The sequence below is a fragment of the Bombus pascuorum genome, chromosome 14, assembly GCF_905332965.1.
Source record: "Bombus pascuorum chromosome 14, iyBomPasc1.1, whole genome shotgun sequence".
NCBI classification, from domain to species: Eukaryota; Metazoa; Arthropoda; class Insecta; order Hymenoptera; family Apidae; genus Bombus; species Bombus pascuorum.
In genome coordinates this window covers 348087-371296 of record NC_083501.1, presented here as the reverse complement: position 1 = coordinate 371296, position 23210 = coordinate 348087, and the positions used below count along the sequence as shown (strand labels likewise).

The window sequence follows — 23210 nt, the reverse complement described above, 5'->3', positions numbered from 1 at the left end:
GTGAAAATAAAATTCGAGTGAGAATTAGCCCGAACTATGAATTGGCTATCGAAATCTCGTTTCCGTGCTCGTAACTTCGACTCGCTTTTCTAATTTATTAAAGTGCATACTGTGATACGAGGCCATCGTAGCGCCGTATGCACCATCATGATGCTCTACGTACGAACCTAAGTAAGCCGCCAGACGAACATATCGATTTACATGAGCGAATGGCCTAAACGAGCAACTGGATTTCGTGTTTCAGAAACATCGATTAATCCGCGTTTAATGCGAAACGATCGATCGATAAAACGATACAATTTAAACGCCGCGTCGAATCGTAAAAATATATGGAAGCACGTAAAGTCCGACCGAGAATACCGATGCTATTGTGACACGCTCGGAAACAATAATAAGGTAGACGAAACATCCTGCATGCCACAGCTATCGAAACAATAACCAGATAGTAACGGAATAGCGACGTCTGATAAATACCCGATGATAAACCAAGCAGAGACCGAACCTTTGTAAATATAAGAACTCTCTCGAATCAGCACTCGACACCTTTTTGTTATAACGCTCTGAACCGTCGCTCCGTTGGATCGGTACAATAAATTTTACTATCGTATCCAAAGTCCAAATTTCTTACCTCGCTTGTTTCGTGAATTTCGTGATTTCTTGCGTCTCCTACGTGACACTATCATGCGCTTCGATCGCCTTTTAAAATTCCCTTGCCCGTAATATCCACTCGCACGCGTAACGGGACTATGATCGCGCCGTTTCGAATAAGAGTCACGGTCGAACTGGATTTTTACTATAATCTTAAAGTTCGTTTCGGTTTATAAAATTAGAACGCGTTAGACTCGAAAAGCCTGATTTTAAAAAGGAATACTATTATACGCTATCCTTCCTAGAATGTCGATATCTTTCCTGTTACTTTAACATGAAATTAATATTGCGCGCGTTAATATCTCGCGTACAATAACGACAAAGAAGAAACGCGTCGTGTCAAGCGACAGAAATTTGAAGGAAAATAAAAGATACTTCGAGGGCGAGGAAAAGATACGGAAGTGGTGGAAAAATTGCAAAAGGCTGCTACGTTGGATGGTCTGCGTTCGATGATCTCGATACCGAAAAAGGAAGCTTACGGTGAAAGTAGCGATGGATATATGCCTTCTTCTTTCGAAGCGTTTATGACACTGGGGCATTCGCAGAATGTAAATAATTTAGAAAATATTACATTCGTATCGTATCGTATCTGTGTCTCTCCGTTTAATTCCGATAATTCTGCGGGTTCTATTTTATAACAAAAAATGCGAATTACAACGCAACGAGTGATCGAGGATCGGGGAAATGGAAGCTCGATAAACGGGCTTGACTTGTGACCATCGATAGCAAAAAATTCTCCTCGGTAGGGACGATAAATCGAACCACAAACCTCGAGAGCTGGCCGTGTTTTCGTAGCGTAAACTCGTCTCTTATCCCGCGTATCGATTTCGGCTTTTTTCCCTTTTCTCTGTCTTTTCTATCTTTTCACGCGACTAGACAAAGCGAAAGCGACGTGTTTTCTCAGAAACGAGTATCTTTCTGGGCGAGGTTCACACATTAGTATCCAGAGGATAGTTTCGACTGAAACAACAAATAATCACGAAACATACGCGAGGACATTCGATACCAAGAGACCTCAAACTGTTTCGGAAAACGTGGAAACACGTCGGTGGTCGGAGAAGTAACTCGATTCCGGGAGGCTCGCACATGGTCGAGGAAAAAACGTGTTGTGACATCGTCCACCATCGAGCATCTGGAGAACCGACAGTGGAAAAAAGGCGCGGTATCCGATTTCGAGCCAACAATCCTAATGGTACGAGCCGATAACGACGTTCATTACGCTCATTACGCGCTCGGCCCGTATTTTTTCTCCTTTCGCCGACAACTGCCTAGCATAAGCTAGAAGTTGCTCGATTCGGTTAAGTTTCAAGACCGTAAAATTTAACATCGAGCTTCGCACAGAGTGATCGAAGGACGATAGCGAAGAAACGACGCGTTCGCAGCCCTTCGAGTAGCTACGATTCCGATAAGGTGGCATTCTCCAATTCCCAAGGTATAAAGTACGATCGCTAGTGGCAAACGCGACGAGAAAGCTGCAGGAAATGTATTCGATCGTCTTAATTTTCAAGTTGTTTCGTCGTTTTTAATTAACGATTCTAATTAAATACTACGTAACGATCGACTTTCCTTTGCAAAATACCGTTTCAAGTACCTATTACCGTTGTGAATGGCCGTGATAAAGGGAGTAAAGTAATTGGTATAGGCGTCAAAACGGTCGATACAAAATGTATCGATACGCTACTTACGATAGACGTATACATAGTCGTCCGTTGTGTTTCGGTGTCAATTCGCGTCGTCGGAACTCGTTACTTTCCGCAGTCGCCGTTAATTCACTTTCAGGTTAATAACACAAATATCACGCTACTCTGGTAGTAGTTTGCACGGAATACAAGCGAAGAAAGAAATGGTAAAAACTATCAAACCCCTGAAATTCCGTTTTATAATGGGCAACGTTAAAATATAGAAGTCGATCGTGTGGATGAATTTTAAAAAATTACAAACGAAACGTCGTCTAATTTAACCTAATTGAAATCGCGTTAAATTATATCGAAACCATTCCTTTAAAGTACGCCATCGAGCTTATCGATATTTTTGAGATTACCATTGTATCGAAACAGCTTTATTTTGTTAGACCGCTGCTTGCGGTACAAGAATCTTAAATCTACCTATCTATGAGTACAGCAATTTAAAATCGTAAAATGCTAGAGAAACGTTTAAATTTAAAACAAATTTACGATCGAGATTAATTTGTACGCTCGATACTCGTAGGATGACTTAATATATCGTCGTTCGAAACGTTTCATCTGTCGATTCGAGGAGGTGAATAAAGCTACAGAATGGCACGAACATGTTCCATATTGCGCATTTATACAAGTGCCAAGAATCACAACAATATGAACAGTCCAATAATAGTTAGAAGGGCGTGTCACCTTACGATTGCGAATCTTGTAATCTTCGGTATTTCTATATAAGTAGCATGCTCGTTTAGGTTTCCGCGCGTACGTTAATAGACGATACCGTTTTACAACGCGTATCATATCTACTAATCGTTTAATAGCCCTTTCGTTAAGGTAGAACGAAACGATCGAGACGGTTTTGCCAGTTTGTTAGCGACGACGGGTAAATAATCTGGCTAGTGGAATGCATGGAAGCGACAGAATTTCTCAAAGCGATAGTTCCTTGAGAAAACTTTCCGAGAAAAATTTCCGTCGTGACAGATGAGTACTCGCTGTTACGTTATCGTTCCATAGAGCTACGAATTAAACAACAATTCGATATAAAGCTGTTAATCTCGTTCTAATCCGAAGATCCGCATAAGTAGCGAGAAACGTGAATGGCACTATTTATAACGATCTAAAACAAGAGCAAGTGTATTGGTATTTTAAGCATTAACCTAGTTTGTATATTTTCAGCGTAAAAGCAATCTAATCGTTGCAGCGGTAAACTCGCGCGAACACGTAAATAGGCAACAATTAAAACGCGTAATATTCGCGAAGCCTCTCGCTTCGAACCACCCTAAGGTGGCACAGTAAGGTACGGTGGTTTTGTAAACGCGCGACAGGATTCTCCAAACGTTCTCCCCATTTCCAATAATACGGCAACCTAATTCTCGAAATATTTACGTAATTAGACGATCGACTGAATGCATACGAATTAGAGAGAAACGAATAACCGTAACTAATTAACTGCTCCTCTTTTCCGCCGATACCGTTGTTAGCCGTGAACGAAGCGCCATTCACCGTCGGAGAGGCGCCTATAAATCCATCCAGCCGAGCAATTGGGATTCGTACAGGAGATTTTCTAAGGCCAGAAAATCACGGCGGCTATTTCTGCTCGCGGTGGCCAAGCGTCGCCGAAATATTTCAACGAGTATTGCTAAACCGTGCTCAATGAACTCGATGAACCAACCCTTCCGCTGGCAGATGTACAGAACAACGACCGAGCATTTGCCAACCGAACGCGCGCCATCATAGGTTACCGATTCCTCGAACCGGGTTAGACCATCGAACGATCGCCAGCGAACCAAGGGATCGTAAGCGAACGCCACAGGTGGCCCGCGTTTTCCCACTTTTACGAAAGGGCAACCTTACAGTCAAATACGAAGCTCGCAGGAGAAAAGCACGATAAATATATTTTTGTCGATCTTGAAAGCAACGATGGGAAGAATTTGCCAGATCTGAGATAAGACGGGATATCGAACTTTGATACCGCTTTCGTCTCGACAAAAATTACCTTCCCTTCGATGACTTTTTCCGCAGAAATTTAAAAAATCACCGTTACTTCTCGCCCCTGGACGCGTAATCGCATCTTCCTTGTCGTTTCGGCCGAGAAACTTATCACTGGATAACGACGAATACCGTTCGTGTCACGACGTGGAACGTGTGACGAAGAAGAAGAAGGAAGAGAAAAAAAAAAGGGAGTTACGCGTAACTATAACGTAACGTAACGTAACGTAACGGTGTGAAGAAAAATGAAATATAAATGCGGTGGCTCGTTATGTATTTTGCGGAAGATTCTTCCGTGAATCACTTTCGCGTTCACGTAACGCTTCTGAGAAATCGCGTACCAGGAATAAAGTCCTAAAGGAATGTTGCGTACGGTGTGCTATGGTGAAAGACCCGATGTGCGGTTATGGTACAGCGAATGTGGAATATCTGGTGTTTAACTTTAATATCTGGTATTTGTAGATAGAACACTCACCCATAAAACTATCAGAGCTTAGAACGCCAAGATTTCGTATCGAAAATACTCGTAATCAGCTCAACATCGGCTAAGCGATATAACGGATAACGAAACTAGTAGCACCGGAGATACAAGGATACGCTGATTTCGTACAAGCGAACCTTTCTACCGACAACGAGCTTCGTATTCAAAATACTTTATCCGATCTTAAATACCATATCGTATGTTGCACGTTCGATCGCTTAAGGCAGCGATATTCAAAATAATTAAATAGAATTTTCCGAATATATATTTCTCCGCTATCCGTCGTCAATGCTAAATTCTTGGCCGATTTAGGATCTCGATTCAGCCGACTGAAATTAGACAAAGATCTACGAACGTAGTAAATATAACGACGAACGTGATCGTTCAAAGTCGAAAGTGTGAACGCGCGAGTGGTAATGGACGAGCAATTTGTGAATTGAAATTAGACAGCGAAGCAATGCAAACAGAAAAGCACGAAAGACAGACGCCGAGAAAAGCGGCAAATCGAACGGCTACGGCATTTGGCAGATCGTCAAAAGTTCTTTAACCTTTCGGGGCAAGGTGGAGAGGAAACGACTTTGTACGAGGAACAAAGCAGCGACAGTGTTACGCGCGATTAACGCTGCGAATAAGCACAGTGACCATGTAATACGTACAATGTACGAATACTTTTGCCAGCCATTGTATTCTGAGAAACGGAGAAACGGCGAATCGATACGTTCGATCGATGAAAGATGCGGGAGAACGATCTTGCGAGCGGGATGTCACGGAGACGGTAAGAATTTGGCGAGAACCGGGCGAGAAGACGCGAGAAACGCGCGGGATTGCCCCGTTCGCGTGTCGCTCAAAGTTAAGTATAACGTCTCGTGACGGCCCAACGATTCGAAAGCGGGATGGCGGACCGCGTGACGAAGACCTCGTGGTCACTCACGTGCTATTCATAACCTGAACTCGAAGCGGCTCGTTCCGCACGCACTTTTCGTCGACGTTGCGTCGAACGAGCAACGCGTTATAACGTTTCGCGACCGACGCGCGCATTCCCACGTGCACGGCGATTTTAACCTCTACCGACGCGACGCGTCAGAGGACACAGCGACGCGTAAAAATCACAACAAATTAATAATATAACAAGTTAGAGAAAAACTTATCCGTTAGCAGTTAAACCACGATCGCACGATCGCACGAGCGCCGATGTGACGACACCGATCACGTTGGCGTAATTTTTAACCAACCTTGCGTTTTCACATTAGACGTTAGATTTCTCTTGTACGTTAACGAAGAAAGATCTATCATGAATAAACAGTAGGTACATAGAGCGATTTATGTAACTGGAACAAATTATGTGAAACGAGATATACGCGTGTGTGTGTGTGTGTATAACGTAGAAATAAAATTGGAGCAAAAAGAACGCACGGGACAAAATATATCTTACAAGAAAGTCTTACGTTTCTTAACGCTATGCGATGACAAAGATACGTATCGCTTCGAGTCGATACAGCAACGTTCCGCGTCTCTCGACGAAAGTTAACGAGAGAAACGTACAAAGAAGCATGTAGAGACACAGATGGCGAAGCTTCGCGGTAATTTACGGTTGCGTTTAAAAGTAGAAAAGTGTGAAAGTAATCGTTACATACCGACTAACTCGATACAAATATGCCTATATACGTTTGCGATCACGTAACAAAGCATTCTTCTTGTTATCGTCGAATCGATTAAAAGATAATAGCAATCGACTGACTGTAGCAAAATCGGTAAATTACTTTCATTTTGTTAAACTACTAAATTAAATCTTATCGAGTTACTTTGGCTTTACCGAAGCGGGGGAACACCGTTCGGCGTTCGTTCCAAGTTCGTTCGAAGTGGAAAGGTGTCCTCGTAACAAAAGCTCGAAATCGCGGCGCGCTAAATCTTCTTTGCACGTCCACACAGCGAAGCGCGTGCAGCTATGCACACGATACGCACACTTTTGTCACATGCCGTCACACGTAACGCACGCAAAGCCACACTTTATTACCGACGGCCTCCGAGCTTGTTACGTAATCCACCGGAACGTCGGGAAGGTCTACGATCTGCAACACGTGCAACGTTCGCGCAGAGACATCGTAATCACCACTGACACAAAGTACCGTCTTTTTCTATTTATTCGACGAAGGAATCTCGCCCCTCGAGATATTTTAGTTGCATGGAATTCTTCGTCCTACCACTTCGCGCTAGCTTCGACTCGACTAGCTTCGGGCTGACCAAAATTTCTTTTTTCTATTTTTGTTTTAGTAAACGAACATACATGAAACGTATTTACATATCGCGATTACGTATCAACGCGTCTTATAAAAAGAAACGTATCGAGATCGATAGAGTTTATCGCTTACTACGAATAGATTGCAGATTTTTATATATATATGCAGACGTTTATAGGAAATTCAAAGTTGCAAACTGCGCAAAATACACGCAATACGTAAAAGTATATAAAACATGTAAAGTAGAAAATATTTGGAAATTTAAAAGACTGTAAATGCGTCTGTAGGAGCTTTTCGAAGATGAAAGTGAAAAACTCCCCGAGGATGCTTCAGGGAGTTGCCTGAAAGGTGGCAAAACATAGTACGATACAACGACCAATACGTCGCATAATTACAGTTTCAGTTAACAAATATAAAATTTATGTTTGAATTTTCTACAAAAATAAATAATAATATATATATATGTATATGGGAAGTCCTCTTGGCCAATCCGACAGAACTAGCCATTACGCGAGTCAGCGTAAAATATTACTGCAATTACGGGATCATTACGCGAGCTAGATTCGCGTAAGAAAGAACGAGGAAGTTTTGTTTTCCAACTAGGAAGTTTAGTCTGTAAGGAATAATTATGTGCGATTGTTCGAAGTAATCGTATCGTGATTACGGTAAGTATGTTTGGTATTTGCGATATCGGATCGTCGGATGGATCGATATTTTGAACGCTGGTATAGTCGAGGCTCGATCGATCGAAATATCGATAATTCGAAAGGTAAACGTTTAAAATAGTTGAATATCAAAGTGTTTGGTTCTGAGAATATCGGTATTCGATGTTTGATATACCAATATTCCGAGCCTTATTCGATGCGATATGTAATCATTGGAGCGTTGTTGTGTAAGTATTTCTTTCCTAAAATAATTGGAATACTTTGATTAGATAGTATCGTATTCGAAATACTATATCGATGAAGCGTCTATGCATGGCTAAGATATAAGTACTCGACGTGTTATTTCTGGATCGAATACCGTCGCGTGATTCTACGAACGAAAAAACGTAGATGATTCAAAATGATTTGAACGTTGACAAGCACTCTTCCCTTCCACCCAAACGACCGCGTCCTAAATCGTTCGAAAAGCTGAAAATCTGGCTTTAACGCGTTCCAGCGATCAATGAATTATTTAGATAGCGGATACAGTTTGCGATATAGTCCGTAACACGAATGCCGGTACGTAACTTCTTTGGGACGAGGCTGAATGAATCTTTTCTCCTTGCGTATGATACTCGTTCCTACGTTCGCAGAATCTAAAAGTAGCTGCAGCTTCTTGAGATTTACTCGATTACACGAACTGAAAGTCGTAAACAAGCTCGAGCGTCGACGAAAATTTATAGGCTTCCTATTTTTTGAAGAGCGATATCAAGTGGCTATACGATACCTGCGGAACAATTTGAAAAGTTAAATCCGTTACGCAAAGATATCGAGCTCGATAATGAAAATGTTAAATAGTTACTCGACGAGAACGATACGGCGATTACGATACGATTTTACTCGCAACAATCGTCCACTGTACGATAGCGAGGTGCAAAACGAGACTCGGCCGGTTACGTAACGAACAACGTGCCTAACTTTCAGGGCACATGCGTTCACGCATAACCAATCCTTATTCCTTCTGTTCTCGGTCCATGTTATACTTGGTTCTTTCTCTCTCTCTCTCCCTCTGTTCGCGCGCACCATCATTCGCGTGCATATCCAAGCTTCATAACCGATCGCTTATATTTAGATACAACCCATTTAGTACCTATTAGACGTATCACAGCGATACAACGCCAGTGATTTCTTCTATCGAATCTTACGAGTATTCGATACGGTGGAACTTGCTCATTACCGTAGAAGTTAATGCCGAGCCTCTATTACCCCAACTACGATCGAGTATAGTTTCGTAATCCGAGTAACGCGATTCAAAGATTACGACAAGAAAGAATATGTTAGATTATACCTGTTAGATTATATTTGCTTCGATATAAGCGGTTAAAAATGAAATTGCAATGCCTAATAGAGGTAAAAAAAAAACATGGTTAGGTTAGATCAGGTTAGATGCCACGCTTCGAACAAAGTGCACGTTAGTCAGCACCTTTCCTCTTCGACGTATCTGATGGTCAAGGTCATCGGAATCGAGACCCCCGCCCTTTTCCGCATAATTAGCATCCCCTTATACCGTGATTCTCCTTTTATTTTCACATATATTTTTAAATTTCGATATCGTCGTCGCGATAGTCTCTCGATAGTCGACTCGTTGCGATGCTAACGAAATATCAAAAGGTTTCGTACAATGCACATAGTACATTGGTAAAAGAAAACTATTCTGTATATCGCTGTACGTAATCGTTTATTTTGTTCGCTATCTACCGAATCTCTCTTACCGAAACTGCCTTGTCTCCGATCTGTTCCGATAAACGAGATAAACGAAACATTCTGTACGCATTCCGTGTACTTTTAAATATTTTTGCACTTTTAAATTTCGCATAAACGCATAAAAGTTGGCCGTCCAGCGATAACAGCGTTGTTTCTAATCGCCAAACGATACGATACGATAGAAGAAGAAAACGTAATCCCTGCTCGCAGTAGTACGAGTCAATTATTGAGCCCACTCATGGAGTTGGCAAGAAACACCATGAACCACGGATCTATCAAGATTCACGCATGCCGGCAACATCCCTGATACGATCGTTTATTACCAAGGAACAGACTGCGCTGTACGAATACGTGTTTCGATACACGGAAGACGTTTATTCAATGTCTTTACAATTGAACGATCGGATAATTTATCCAACTCGGATCGAGAGCAAGTAAGACTGATTTGCAACCGATTTATACTATTCGATACTTGGATCATAGAAACGACATTATTGGTAGGAAGTAGTTGTATTTCTGCAATTGAGATACACGATGAAGGATAACGAATAAAAAGCTGAGAACCAGCGTACGCTATACGAATCGACTAAACTCTCTACATTCTACTTACGAACAGTACACCAAACGTTATACGTGGTAGAGTATACTGTTAACGTAACTAAAGTAAATAACTAACTAAAAACTATATTTGCCAAAAAATATATTTTTGAGATAATATCGTAATCCGGACAAATTCGAAACACAATGGATTACTTATCGATTTAAGAATAGACGATCTCGATGAATCTCGATGAGAAGAAGATCTTGCGGGATTGAGCCAACCTACCGATCGGATTGGTTTTCCAAAGTTTCGAACTACGTAATTTTTATTCTCCAAAGGCTAATTCAGGCACGGCCGATCTTTCAGTCAATTTAAGTAGCGAATAAAGTCGAGTTTACGTTGTTCGTTTTCGAAGATCATCGTGGATGAAACGGTGAAACGGCGTAAATTCGGCTTCAGTTGCTATCGACCGTGTCTGTCTAAGAGATGCGTCTACGTAGAATAGATTTTTTCATATTCTCCTAAAAGAAATAATCTTAATCGATATCATTAAGCAACGTTTTTAAACGACCGACAAATATTAATTCGTACTCGAGATACACAAATTCTGAATTAGTTTGACACACATACTCCCCGTAGTAATATTATTCACGTATCTCTATCCACCGATCTATCCTTGCCGATCTTTACTAATTAAAATACCCACGATCAAAAGATCCGCTTCCTTTCGCAAACACGGCCTCGTTATTTTCTTAGGATATTCGCAAAGAATCGATGTAGTCTGGAGTAAGCGTGCGTTTCTATCTTTGCTCTTTCGTTACAACTCATTCGTTCGTACGTCCGAGCAGGACGACGATCAAGGCGCAACGGCTGCTCCTATTGATTCGCTCTATCTTAACCTCCTCTGCCCCTCTCCCTCGCTCTCTCTCTCTCTCTCCCTCTCCCTCTCATTCCTCTCCGAAGATCTTTGACCCCCCTCCCCCCCAAAAGAGTGCGTCGTAGAGAAAGGAAGTGAATACGAAGGGTTGCGAGTCGTGAATTCTTGGCCAGCGCGCATTCTTTTTGGAAAGGGAGGAAAGGACGATCGAATCTCATCCCCGATCGTTTAACCGAGTCGACTAAAAAAATCCATTTATGCCGCGTGTAAGGGCGCGGTCGAACACCAAGTAGGAAAGAGAAGTAGGAAAGAGAACTTTGTTCGTACATTCGTAGTTTATATTTAAAAGATCAAATCATTTTCAATCGTACTGCGTTCTTTTTTTCATTTTCCACCCAATTAAATGGTATCTTAATTAACGTTTAATCGATTAAATTAATTCAACGTCTTGTTACGACGTTGCGAATTCTTTCCATTTGCTAGAACGAGAACAAGGTCGAAGTATAAAAATTGGAAGATCGTAACAGGGTTAATTGCAAAAAGAGGTAAGGGTTGAAGAGAAGGTTAGAAGAGAAAGATTATTTATCGGGTATTTAGTGAATTTTTCGAGAAAGAAATCTCTTGAGAAAAAATCTTATTTTACGCTTTTCGTATAGAAATTCAGACTGGAAAGGCACAAAAGATATCGAGTTCGGAAGAATGGAATTGTTGTTGAGAGACGCAAGTTGAGGAAAGGAGAGGGAGAACTTATGTGTGCACGTTGAGCGAATGAAAAAAGGAAGATGCATTTGCGGAATGCGTGGAAAAATCGAAGCGGTAAAGAGATTACAAGCTAGATAAGTCGTAAAATCACGTAGATTCCTCTTCGCGTTCATTTTCCTTAGTTCCTAGAGTTTCGTTTTTGAAAATACTTGCAACATGAGAGAGGACAGGAAATCCATTCGTATTTGAGATCTTGGAAAAGGGCGTTACGCTGGAAGTTTGTTAATCTTTCTCAAACCTATATCTTTGGAATATAATGTTAATTTATATGTATTTATATATTGTATTTAAAGATTTAAATTCTATTTATCGAAGCGCAAAATTTGTCGAAAATTATACTCGATCGAGGAAGCGATAAAGAAACCTTCGATCTTCTGGACAACGATGCATTCTAATGGACAGAAGCTAGACTCACGACGTAGCAAAGTCTATAAAAATATAATAAATATTTCGTCTGGAAAATTGCAACATATTGAACAGAAATTAAATTGCTATTTATACAGATTCTTTTCTTCTGACCATGTTCGAAGCAAAAAATTGCAACGCGCGCGCGCAGTATATACATGCATATATTCGTATAGGTACAGCGTGAGAAGTACATAGGTACGTATCATGCTATATAAGATGATTCATGCAATTGAGATAAATCGTTTTCCTGTCTGGTTCAAGGGGCAGGCAAGTAATAAAAGAAAATAAAAGTGATACGATCTACGTTGAAAATGGAAACAATTTGGAACTTTTCTGTTGTTAATTCCGTAACGAACCACCGAACAGTCTTATATATATATAACAGAAGATATAGCACAGAAGAGATTTTTCAAGGAATTTGAAGTATGTATGTACTCTATGAAATATTCGTATTTTAGTTGCTTTCTCTAATATCGGTACAAGTAAAGCGTTCGTCGAAATCGATTCTACTAGGAAAGGAAATACACTGTTTGATTCGATATACCAAGAACGATTACAGGTATCGAGGAAAGATGATAAACATTGACATTTCATTCAACCTATTCTTCAAAACACTACGCAACTAACTTTACGTAAACATAGCAACTGATCTCGTATCGCAGCTACTCATTTTTCCGAGTCATTTTAATAGTAAAAAGAGGCCTAGCAATAACGTCCGTTTTATGGTAAAGTTATATTTTGTATCAGATGTAAAAGATGAAAAGAAAATGTTTCAAAGAATTGAAATAAATTTAGTTTTATAGCTTATATAGAATATCGGACGTATAGAGTGTTATTATTATTATTATAATTAATGTTATATTTTACACTAAAAAAAATTGAAGAAGAAGAAGAAAACATCTCAACGAATGGGTACAAACTATTAGAATTTATATAATTTTAATTTTGAATTTGCACATTGAACTATCCGACGATAAGATATAAAACTTAAATCTCCTCTTATTTCCAGCAAAGATTCGAAATTATCATATATATTGTGATATTAATTTCAAATGGTTGCAAGTATCGTAAAAACTATCCAATGACGTAATCGACAGCTCTTGAAAAAAAATACTTTTACTCCAACAAAATACTCTGATCTTTCAAGTATGTAAATGCAAAACTTTTTTAAACGAGAACATGTCCATCTTTCTTCGTGTTCAACGCGATATTTCTCGCTATGTAATAAAACGAAAACGTGACATTAATTTTCCAATCATTTCACCCGATAGTTAATGACTTTTATAACGACGAAACGCGCATGCGCCAACTATCTCGAACTCGCACGCAACGCAGAAAATTATTCATTGGTTTAATAACCGCAGGAGAACGATAATTGGTAACGTAGCAAGCAGAACAAATATTAAAGGCTTAACTAGCGTCTTAACCAAATAAAATAGAAACCGAGACGAGCGTCTTTTTAACATATCCAAAGTGCGAAAGTTTCTTTTCACGTGACGACTATGCACGCAACTTCTTTCTACCTCGCGACGGCATACAAAAGATCTGTTACGCAATTTCAAAAATAAATTACCGCTAGCACGAACACGATGGCACAGGAGAAAAAATATTCAATTCGCTCCACCTCGTTCACGGAAAACACAACGAGCTAACTTTCATCGCTAAACTAGTGCATCGCTAGAAAGACTAGCCAAGCATTAGATGATTTGACACGCGATCCACGTTGCGAACTACACGCTGCTCCGCCTATGTTTATATTTTCGTGAACATCGATTACCTAACTGCGATTCTCGTTTTAAATCGATGATATAATTCATCCATTCACGGTATTGAAATGAAATAAAAGCATAAATGAGAGTAGATACACATATCGATGAATGAAAAAGAAAGCTGTAAATAATTCTAAATAAAACATGCATTTAAAGAACTAAAGAAGAAATTCGCATACGGTCAAATTTATAACTTGTCAAAAATAAAAGAACATTTAATATCGTTCATTTGCTATAAGAAGCGTACAATTAGAAGAAGCAAATTATTATATGCGAAGGAATTTATCTTCTTTTATATTTTATTATATTCATTTAGCTAATATCATTCGTGTTTTGAAAGCTCCTAACAAAATATGTAACGTTTACTTGTATCGCTTATAACTTAAGCAAGAGTTAAAACACTGATTAGAATTGCGACACTGATACCAAATTTTATTTTGATACGCTCAAATATCACAAAATTAACGATTTTTAAAATATGACGATGTTATAACGTTATAATACGAACGATCAGAGAAAGCAATCCCACAGAAAGTAAGTTAATGATATCAAAGAACAAGAAAAAAAAAAAAAAAAAAAAAAAAAAAGAAAAGTGAAAGAAATTAAGAAATTAGTGACCAAAAATTTCATTTTACAAAATATCGGAAACTGTGGGGGTACAGGAAGATTTCTTAGCTAATATGTATACGGTACCGCCGTCTGTGGTAACTCCTCAGCATAAGCCCACATAACCTTATCGGGCGAAGATAACACCAACGGGGCTGATAAACGCTAAACGAAACGTGATGTACAAGCAATATTCCAGACAAATAGAAGATAGGGGGTGGGATCGACGAAAGATGTATACAAAAACGTTATGAAATACAACTAGCGATGTACATACATAGGTATATTTGGCAATCGTTGAGGTTTATTATCGTTCCAACCTAACACGTTCACGTGCGTGTTTGTGCTATTCGACGTTGACCGTGGAAGAAACCGAACATCAAAATAAATACACTTTACTATAACCAAAATTATCAACACAATAAACCTGTGTTTATAAGCCTGATTATAGCTAGGGACCGTATATCAGCAAAAGAGTAATTGTTTCGACATATGATACAAGAATGAATTACAGCACTGACAGAGTATTGAATTTTCTTTTCTCTCCTTTCCTTTCCTCTCCTTGCTTTTTGTTTCATACATATATCGTTTCGTTTGCTAATCGTAATGGAATATGTATATTTATTTACACAAGAAAGAAGTCGAACGAGAGACACGACTTTCTTTCACCTTCTGATGACATCCTATATATATAGAGTATATATATACGTATATATGCTCTACCACCATCTTTGCACCCCGTTTCCTTCTCGACGACACGCGGTTCGAATAGAACTAACCAACCTGATTTTTTCAGATGTCTTAAAAATTCTCTATTTGACATTGTCTGTGACATTTTTGTGGCGCATTTCCACGGTATCTATCATCGTGTGCAATTCTAATGTCTGAACACACGACTTTCGTGGGGCAAACCCTACGAGACGACGAGAACGCACCTCGCGTCAGAGTTCGAAACACCGCGGCGACAAACGTACAAGTCTCAACCGGAAGATAGAAGGCATAGGTTATAGAAGAGCACGCGGTAGAAAACAGACGAAACTGCTTACTTTGTTTTTGCACTACAGTTTACACTGGACATATTACGGGGCTGGGTATAGAATAAAAGCAGCGTATATTAGAACGGGTCGTTGACGATGGAGATATAGCTCGAGCAATCGAGGAAAAGAGACGCTTAAAATACGAGAAGACAGCATTGACGTACCGTAAAGTTGCGTGTACAGCGTAGTAGTAGACACATTTTCACGGAGGAGGAAAGTCATGGAGGGTGTACGGATCGATGTCTGGCTAGGAAATGGTCCCGAGCAGAATGATAAAATTTCCTCGTAATATCGCGCGTTGTCACCGGATGAAGCTGACTCGCTGTACACTCGTTCATCTACGCGACGATCGTCCCATGTCGTTGTTTATCGCGAACGCGTCTTTTCCGTTGCCGGGCAAAAAAACAGCGTGTCTCGGCACACGACGTGTCATATAAATGCAACCCTTATTTCACGATCTCCTCGAAATTGATTTGAGATTATACAGAAATTGGTGAGAACAGATCGGGTGTCACGGCCACAACGGTGACCAGCAAGGCGCACACGTTCGATACCACGCAGCATGCAAAATAGCAATTCATATAAACGAGCTGCGTTTTACGATAAATGTCTATATGCGATCAATGATCAATAACTAGACCGAGAACATGCGGCCACGAGATACACTCGCAAGTTTCGAAAGCATGCATCATAACCTCGGACATAAGCGACGTTCGCCTGTCTCGCAATAAATTTCATTGATAAGAAAACACTCACTACCAATGCTGAGAGTTCTCCATCGAGTTTTCCGCTTAGAACCCTTGCCCATCTTTCGCGAAGACCGAGCTGGTCCTCCTCCCTTCTGTCTCTCGTCTTCTCAGCGATCTCGGCCAACTTTCTATAGCGACAGCTCCACCAAAACCATGTTGATCGCGATTGATCTTGCTACTACCTTGGCGGTAGCATTTTAACAACTGTCCGCCGACCAGTGTGTCTCACGTTGCTACTCTTATTGAGAGAAAAAGCTTTGGAACGATACGAACCGATAAACGAGACCTACCCGTAGCAGAAGACAACTCTAATACGTAATCCGCGCCGCACGAATAGCGACCACATACTGCTGTCCCCACCTCACCCCTCCCTTTTGGTCCCCTCCCTGCTCCGATGGAACCCCTACTTCTAGCTGTGTCACGTTCGACGTAACCCGCTGAATGTTCAACCTCTAATCACGTTTCTACAATTTCGAAAAGATCTTTTTACAGGAAATGTATGTTTGCGAGATTTTTGGACTAAATCGTAATACACGAATGCGCACACGTTGAATGTCATGCGAATTTCTAGTAGCAAACTTGACTAAAAGTTTGTCTCCGTGATTGAAATGTTTTGAATAGGAGCCAATTGCCACATGCGCAATAGTATTAAGATTCTGTGTCACGATTGGATGTTGCCATGGTAACCGATGTAAACTTTCGTTCGCCATTTTATCCGGCTTCAGATGTAACAAGGTATAAGATTCGTTTCATCTCGAAATATTTTAGCTACTCTTTTTTTTCAAATCTACTCGTTCCAATAATTGTCTTTAATTTTTCCAAGAGAATAACTGTCTTGTGGTTACTCGTTATTTATTTCTCCTGCGCATAAATATCTGTAGAATTTTATTCTTTCATATCTTATTTTTATAGGTTAGACAAGTACGTATCCAAACGAGTAATTATGATGAAAATATTGTCACTGCATGAATTTGATTCCCCTTCTGCCGATGATTTGGCTACTGTTGCGCTTATAGAGAACGTTTTACATTATTGTGATTATGATAATCTGACCAATGAATTACAACCTTTTGCCAAATATCTGCGAGAGTATCCAGAAGTTTCTATTACTTCTGATATTCTTGCTACACGCGAAACGGCACGCACAGCTTGTGCCGGTGATTTGTTTTTACCAGTTCACGATAGCATCTTTAGAAGGCTGGCTAGCGTATGCAGAGAGAAAGGATTAATCGATGCTGTTTGTCTGGCTGCGTCTGCAGAACCGCAAGAAATTACACCGATCTTGCATTTGATAGCTACGAGGTATTAATAATAGCTGGTACAAAAGTATTTGTTTAATTTTAAAACCTGATTTTCCATTATTTTAATTTTAGACTTAAGTGGATGTTAGATTTAGTAGACAAAGGATTATATCACAAAGAAACTTTACCTACTTCTGGATCCGGATCAGTTGCGGATGTTGTTCACACAAGAGACTGGGAAACATCTTTGGTACGGTATTAACACGAAGGTTATTGTTTCTCGCAGTATATGTTATATTTGCAGTATTAATTTGTAGGCCAGGTGTATCTCGTGGCACCCACACTGCGCGCGACTAGCAGTAGTTACATGGGACGATCGTATACGTATATTTTCACATGGAACGCCGATAATACCGATTTTAAGGCACGGCGCTCAAAAATCTGTTTGCTGTATAAATTGGAGACCACTCGCTGGCAAAGAACTGGCAGTAGCATGTCACGCAGGTGTCTTAGTTTGGACGATAGAATTAGGAGCAGCCAGTAATATTCTCAGTCACGCTGTGTTACTAAAGCAAAGAAATCATGCTCCTGTGACAAGCGTTGCGTGGCATCCGCAGGGTGATCTGTTGGTATCTTGTTCTCCAGCTGATACACGTATGATTATCTGGGATACTTCTAAAAAAGAAGGCGTTCCATTGAGACGAGTCGGGGGTGATGGCCTATGTTTCGCTCGTTGGTCGTCTTGCGGTTCTCATTTGTTTTCAGCCTCGTGTAGAAATATATTCAGGTATACCATATTATTGGTTTTGTATTCTTATCTTTTACATCGTATAAAATTTTATTTCACGTATTAATAACAACGCATAGAGTTTGGAACACAGGAGTGGCAACGGTATGGCACGCGGATAAATGGACAGTGCCTAATGGTCGTGTGGCTGTTGCGTGTTTCGGTCCTAATTTGACTCTGTTGTTTGCATCGAACGAAGATCCTGCCACAATCTTTTCTTTACCTCTACAAGAAAATATTTTCGATGTTAAGAAGCCTTCTCTTGACGACGTAAAAATGGCCGTACCTCTGATAGATTTAACAAGAGTTAATTTTTCGTTGGACAACGATGACAGTTATGTTACTGTCGGTGGAAGAATAACTGCAATGGAGTGGGACCCTACAGGAAGATATCTTGCTATCCTCTTCCAGGTATGTTCCTTCTTGAAATTTAATTTGAAGCGATAACAATCTAATAATAGATCTGTTAATTACTTAGGACAGCCCGTACGTCGCATTGATTAAAACCAAACTAGGAAATTTGTCACGTGTGATCGACGTTAAACCGAGTTGTCTTATAAAGGGATTTCCGGGCGAAGTTCCCAATTGCATGGACTTTTATCAAAAGTGTCAAATAGTATCAGGCAATATAATTTGTTTAACAATTGTATGGAGTAGTGGTCGTATCCAACACTTTCCAATAATTGAGAAGGAAATTACTCCTGTTAAGAATACGAGTACTTCAGTTTTATCGCACTCGTTGTTAAGGCACGATACGTACAATTTCGATTTGACTGCCATTTACTGATTATATCCATTGTTATCTTGTCGAGCAAGAGCTACGAAAATTCTATCTTTAGTTTTTTTTATTGGTTAACGTTTATATAAGGGTCCAAATATTTTTGTTAAACGGAGTGTGAAAGAGTAATAAATCGTTCGTTCGTATAGATCAGGCACGATGTTCTCGCATACCAAATCACGTCCCGTCAGAAATTATATAACATTTCATAACCGATTCGTCAAAGTGCCTAGGGGAAAAAACATCGTTCAGCCCAGTGTTAAGCTCTAATGTGCTATCTTTTTAACGTATGGATATACTACGAGACGGCTCTCGGGTTCGGTACCTAATTATACAAAGTCACATGCAGAGCGCACGTCTTTCTATTTTTACGTCGCTTGACCGAACGCTGAACGTCGACACGTACTTATGTATATATGTGATGCGTCCCGCACTATTTTCAATATATTCTCCGGCGTTAGTTATCCACCGTTGCTGTCACTGTTCCATCGTTTTGGAAACCCCATCGTCCTAAATATAAGTTTCTCAAACGCAGTTTTTGCTTATGACTCATAAAATATAGATTTCATAGACTGCATAGGAAAACTATATCTTAATTAGTACACAGCGTTTTTAATCTATGTTGCCTTGTTTCGTTAAAAATCGTTCGATTGGTCAAGGTCATCGAGGAGTATACTCACACCATAATGTTCAATTACTTTATTTCGTTCGTTATCTTTTTACTTTGTATTTTCTTCTATTAGTCATCGTTATATCGGTCATCATAGAAGGCATTTGTGCCAACCATAATTAGGATATCCGTTGTTATTTAGTACAAGTTTTGAAAGTTCTTCCCTATTTTTATATTTTGTAGTTACTTTATTGTAAATTTGTTTAATCGTTCGTATCATATAAATGCAAAACTCCGAATAAAATAACATTGTTTGGTTTTCCAATAAATGTAACAACTAAATAGAATAACGTTTATGATCGTCGATGTATATAACTAAAATTCAAACTGAAGACATTTTCAACTTGGTGTCTAATCGGAGAAACAGCTTTCAATTATGATCGTGGTGCTGGTCAATTGGACCGAACATGGAAATTCAATCTCACTTACGTAGATAGCCTTTTGGAAATCGCGAAGGGACGTGTCGCGTTGAATCCCCTCCGATTAAACGTTCGTTAAGATACCTTTTTTTTTCTCTCCCTCCTTCATTCTTTCTCTGTTATTGCATCCGTATGGGGTGTACGATCGAAATCCTTTTTCCAGTATATTTATTTTAATGGCAGTCGTACACATGCGGTGACTATGGTACGAACGGAGTTGACAGGTGCCTGGACAAAAAAGCGTGGTCGAGAGCGGGCATAGTATGTATAATGTAAGCATAGAGGGCTGGCAGGCCACATGTGCCACTCTATCACTTATCTACCCGTAATATGACGTATAACCCGACCATAAGATGCAACTGTGAACGCATGCGTGCATGTATGTATGCGTGCGTATGCGTGAGTGCAGCAGTCAAGATGTACAGTATATACTATATACACGCATTTATACGTATAGAAGGGTTGAGTAGAAGGATGCACGATCGCGCTTCTGTGTGCGTTTGCTTGGAAGAAACAGAGGACATTCCGACTTTCGAGGATCACGATGTCGCAAGAATCGCTATGGAATCATAACAACGCGTTTCGGATTGGCCAGTCAATGAACCAAGTACGATAGTCTACCATCTTTTTATTCCTCCTTGGCTCGTTCTAACTTCCTCTTACGAATCAACGTGATTAGCACGCTTGATGAAACGAACTGTGGTCTTTTGTAAACTTACGACGTAAGTCGAACTTGTGTAATCAAACGGAACAAATTTTTTAGGAGAAATTAACTTTAATAGAGGAAGGATATCGATTATCTATAGACGTCTGTATGGACTGAATTTACTTTAGCAATGTAAAAAGATGTACGAGGATAACCTTATATATGAAGGACCGAGATATACAAAGATACTCAGATTCTTCAACGCGACTATATACGACAAGCTACGTATGTCAATTAGAAAGTATCGCGCATTTTGTTTTAAAAGAATGCGATACATAAGAAAAGTTGGCTAATGCAATAAGAATAATATATAATTTTGTACGAATTCGCGTGCTGTCCTCCGTTTTATATTTAGATATTATATTTAGATATTAGTCGTGTATACATTTGAGAAAAAATTAAAAAGTCGAGCATATTCAATCTACTAATTTTTTATTTTCCTTGTACCTTTAAATTCCTCGTATTCTCTGGTATACTTTAAACTGTTTCTCTAAGCGATCCAAATTCCTATATAGTTTTAGGAGACCACGAAATGACAGATCTTTTCTCAAATCTGCTTCCTCGTCCCTTCCAGAACCGAGTTTCAAGTTGTTTCCACAGCTTCAAATACAGACAGCTGTTATTTTAAATTGACCAAACAGAAGCAAACGAAACTTGAATTTTGTTCAGTTTCAGAATGGTAGGGTATTTTTGAACTGACAAGACCGATACAGCGTATAGTATACGAAAGATGAAGCGCGAAAGGGTTAATACAATGGAAATAATTTCAGAAACTTTAGATACATCCAGCATGCGGAATTCCATCGACACGCCCTTAAACTTACCAAAAACTCGAAACAACTAGCGACGGTTACCCTCGTCCGGCGTAAAGTATTCGAAACATAAGCAACGCAATACTCAATGAAGAATGGAACGATATCAAGCGCATTTATGCGAAAGTCCGAGATGCAATGAAGGAGGAGGAGAAGGAGGAGAACGGGGAGGTTAGTGAAATAATAGTAGGCTGTAATAGGAGGAAGGAGTGAACGACTTGCCCTCATGTGTGCGCACGAAGAAGCTGTTGTTAATAAGTGACGCGTGTGCGGCAGCTGGTTTTACGTTTTTTGCCTTGCACCCGATTCTCGGGGTTCGAGCGACGAAAGATCGGTCTAAGCACCCCTTCTCCCGCCACTTTCACCGTTTCTATCTGTTGCCCGAGGCCCGATGCACCTCGACTCGGAATATTCCTTAACAGATTTTCAAAGAGATACCGATCGCCACGCGACGTCCAACTAGCGAATCGCTTTTCGGCGTCAATGACCGGTTAAAAATATAGAATCCTGCATTCTGGATAACTGTAAGAATACTTTGAGAAAGAAGTTCGCTCGTAGAAAATTAAAACTCGTATACGTTTGATTGATTTTCAGCGATCCTTTGGTAATTTATAAAAGTAGGATGTCGGGTATACGCGAGAGGATGAAAGAAACGGTAATCTCTATTTACACGTGTAATAAGTCAGGCATAACGTAATCTATACTTTGGTAGAAAGTTAATTTGTAAACCGCAACCAATTGGCCGCTTCTCGTTCGCAACAACCCCGTAGCTCCATGCACCGCCATCTCGATTCACGGAAGATCTGTCAAACAACCACCACCACCACCACCTCCGCAATTCCACGCCCTCCCGTACAACGTCCGCTTCTTCGACCACGAAACCGATACCGATCGATCCTGTTCAGGGATCCCAACCAAGGGATCCCGGTCGATTAATCGTACGAATCAAAAGGCATTTAGGCAACGCTAAACAACGGATGACGCAATCTGATAACAGTTCGTTAGCCTCGAAGACAATCCATCGGGCATAACCGTTCGAACGATCTAAGAAGGGACAAAAACGTCCCGTGGAAGACGAATTGGAAGGAGCAGCAGCGGGGAAAAAGGGAGACGACAGACGCGCACGCAGATGTGTCGCGCCACCCTGAAACCGATGAGGTCGAGGCAAGTGCAGAGAAATGCACAAGTGCCGGACGATCTTCTCTTCTCCTCTTCTTATTTTTCTTCTTCTTCTTCTTCTTCTTCTTCTTCTTCTTCTTCTTCTTCTTCGCTCGCACGAGGGAAACGAAGCACGGCCACGCGAGTGGGCGGCGCGTACCCTTCTCGAAGATTTCTTTCCTTGCTTCTGGCGCAGGGATGGAGGGGATCCTCCGTGTCGGCCGCTGGAACAGCGCTACGATGTCTTGTCCTGGCTGATAGTCGTCGTAGCGACGCGGGAACGGATGTAGCCGAGCTATCTTCAGGATCAGATAGGCGCAAAGTGTCCAGGCGTTCGTTCGTTCGTTCGGCCACCCTGTAGCCGCTCGATTCTTCCTCGTCGCGATCAAGATCGCGCCATCGCGCGTGACGCGTAGACCTTGACAAGTGATAAGCTTATCACGTTAGAAGA

The 23210-nt window shown here is 40.4% G+C and overlaps 2 protein-coding genes and 1 long non-coding RNA gene across 4 annotated transcripts in view; 1 reads left to right on the top strand and 2 right to left on the bottom strand.

Moving 5' to 3' along the window:
* Nucleotides 1-16511, bottom strand: part of LOC132914296 (serine-rich adhesin for platelets-like) — a 53266-nt gene extending 36755 nt beyond the window's left edge. The window contains exon 1 of the mRNA XM_060973286.1: nt 16196-16511. Coding sequence (XP_060829269.1) covers nt 16196-16247 — 52 coding nt within the window. The 5' untranslated portion in view covers nt 16248-16511. The remainder of the gene's footprint in view (nt 1-16195) is intronic.
* A 19-nt stretch (nt 16512-16530) lies between these two features.
* LOC132914308 (aladin-like) lies at nt 16531-19147 on the top strand. Of its 2 annotated transcripts, none has more exons than XM_060973306.1 (6): nt 16531-16923; nt 17101-17490; nt 17562-17679; nt 17747-18216; nt 18297-18627; nt 18695-19147. In XM_060973306.1, the coding sequence occupies exons 1-6, from the start codon at nt 16868-16870 to the stop codon at nt 19001-19003; spliced, it is 1674 nt and encodes a 557-aa protein (XP_060829289.1). In that variant the 5' UTR covers nt 16531-16867; the 3' UTR covers nt 19004-19147. The 2 variants fall into 2 exon arrangements, with proteins under 2 accessions (XP_060829289.1, XP_060829290.1); XM_060973307.1 differs by having other exon boundaries at nt 18700-18851.
* On the bottom strand, nt 18334-19735 carry LOC132914343 (uncharacterized). Its single transcript, XR_009659566.1, has 3 exons — nt 19675-19735; nt 18503-18635; nt 18334-18441 (listed from the first exon to the last, which is right to left on the bottom strand). It is a non-coding gene; the product is annotated as an uncharacterized LOC132914343 (long non-coding RNA).
* Nucleotides 19736-23210: the final 3475 nt, after the last annotated feature.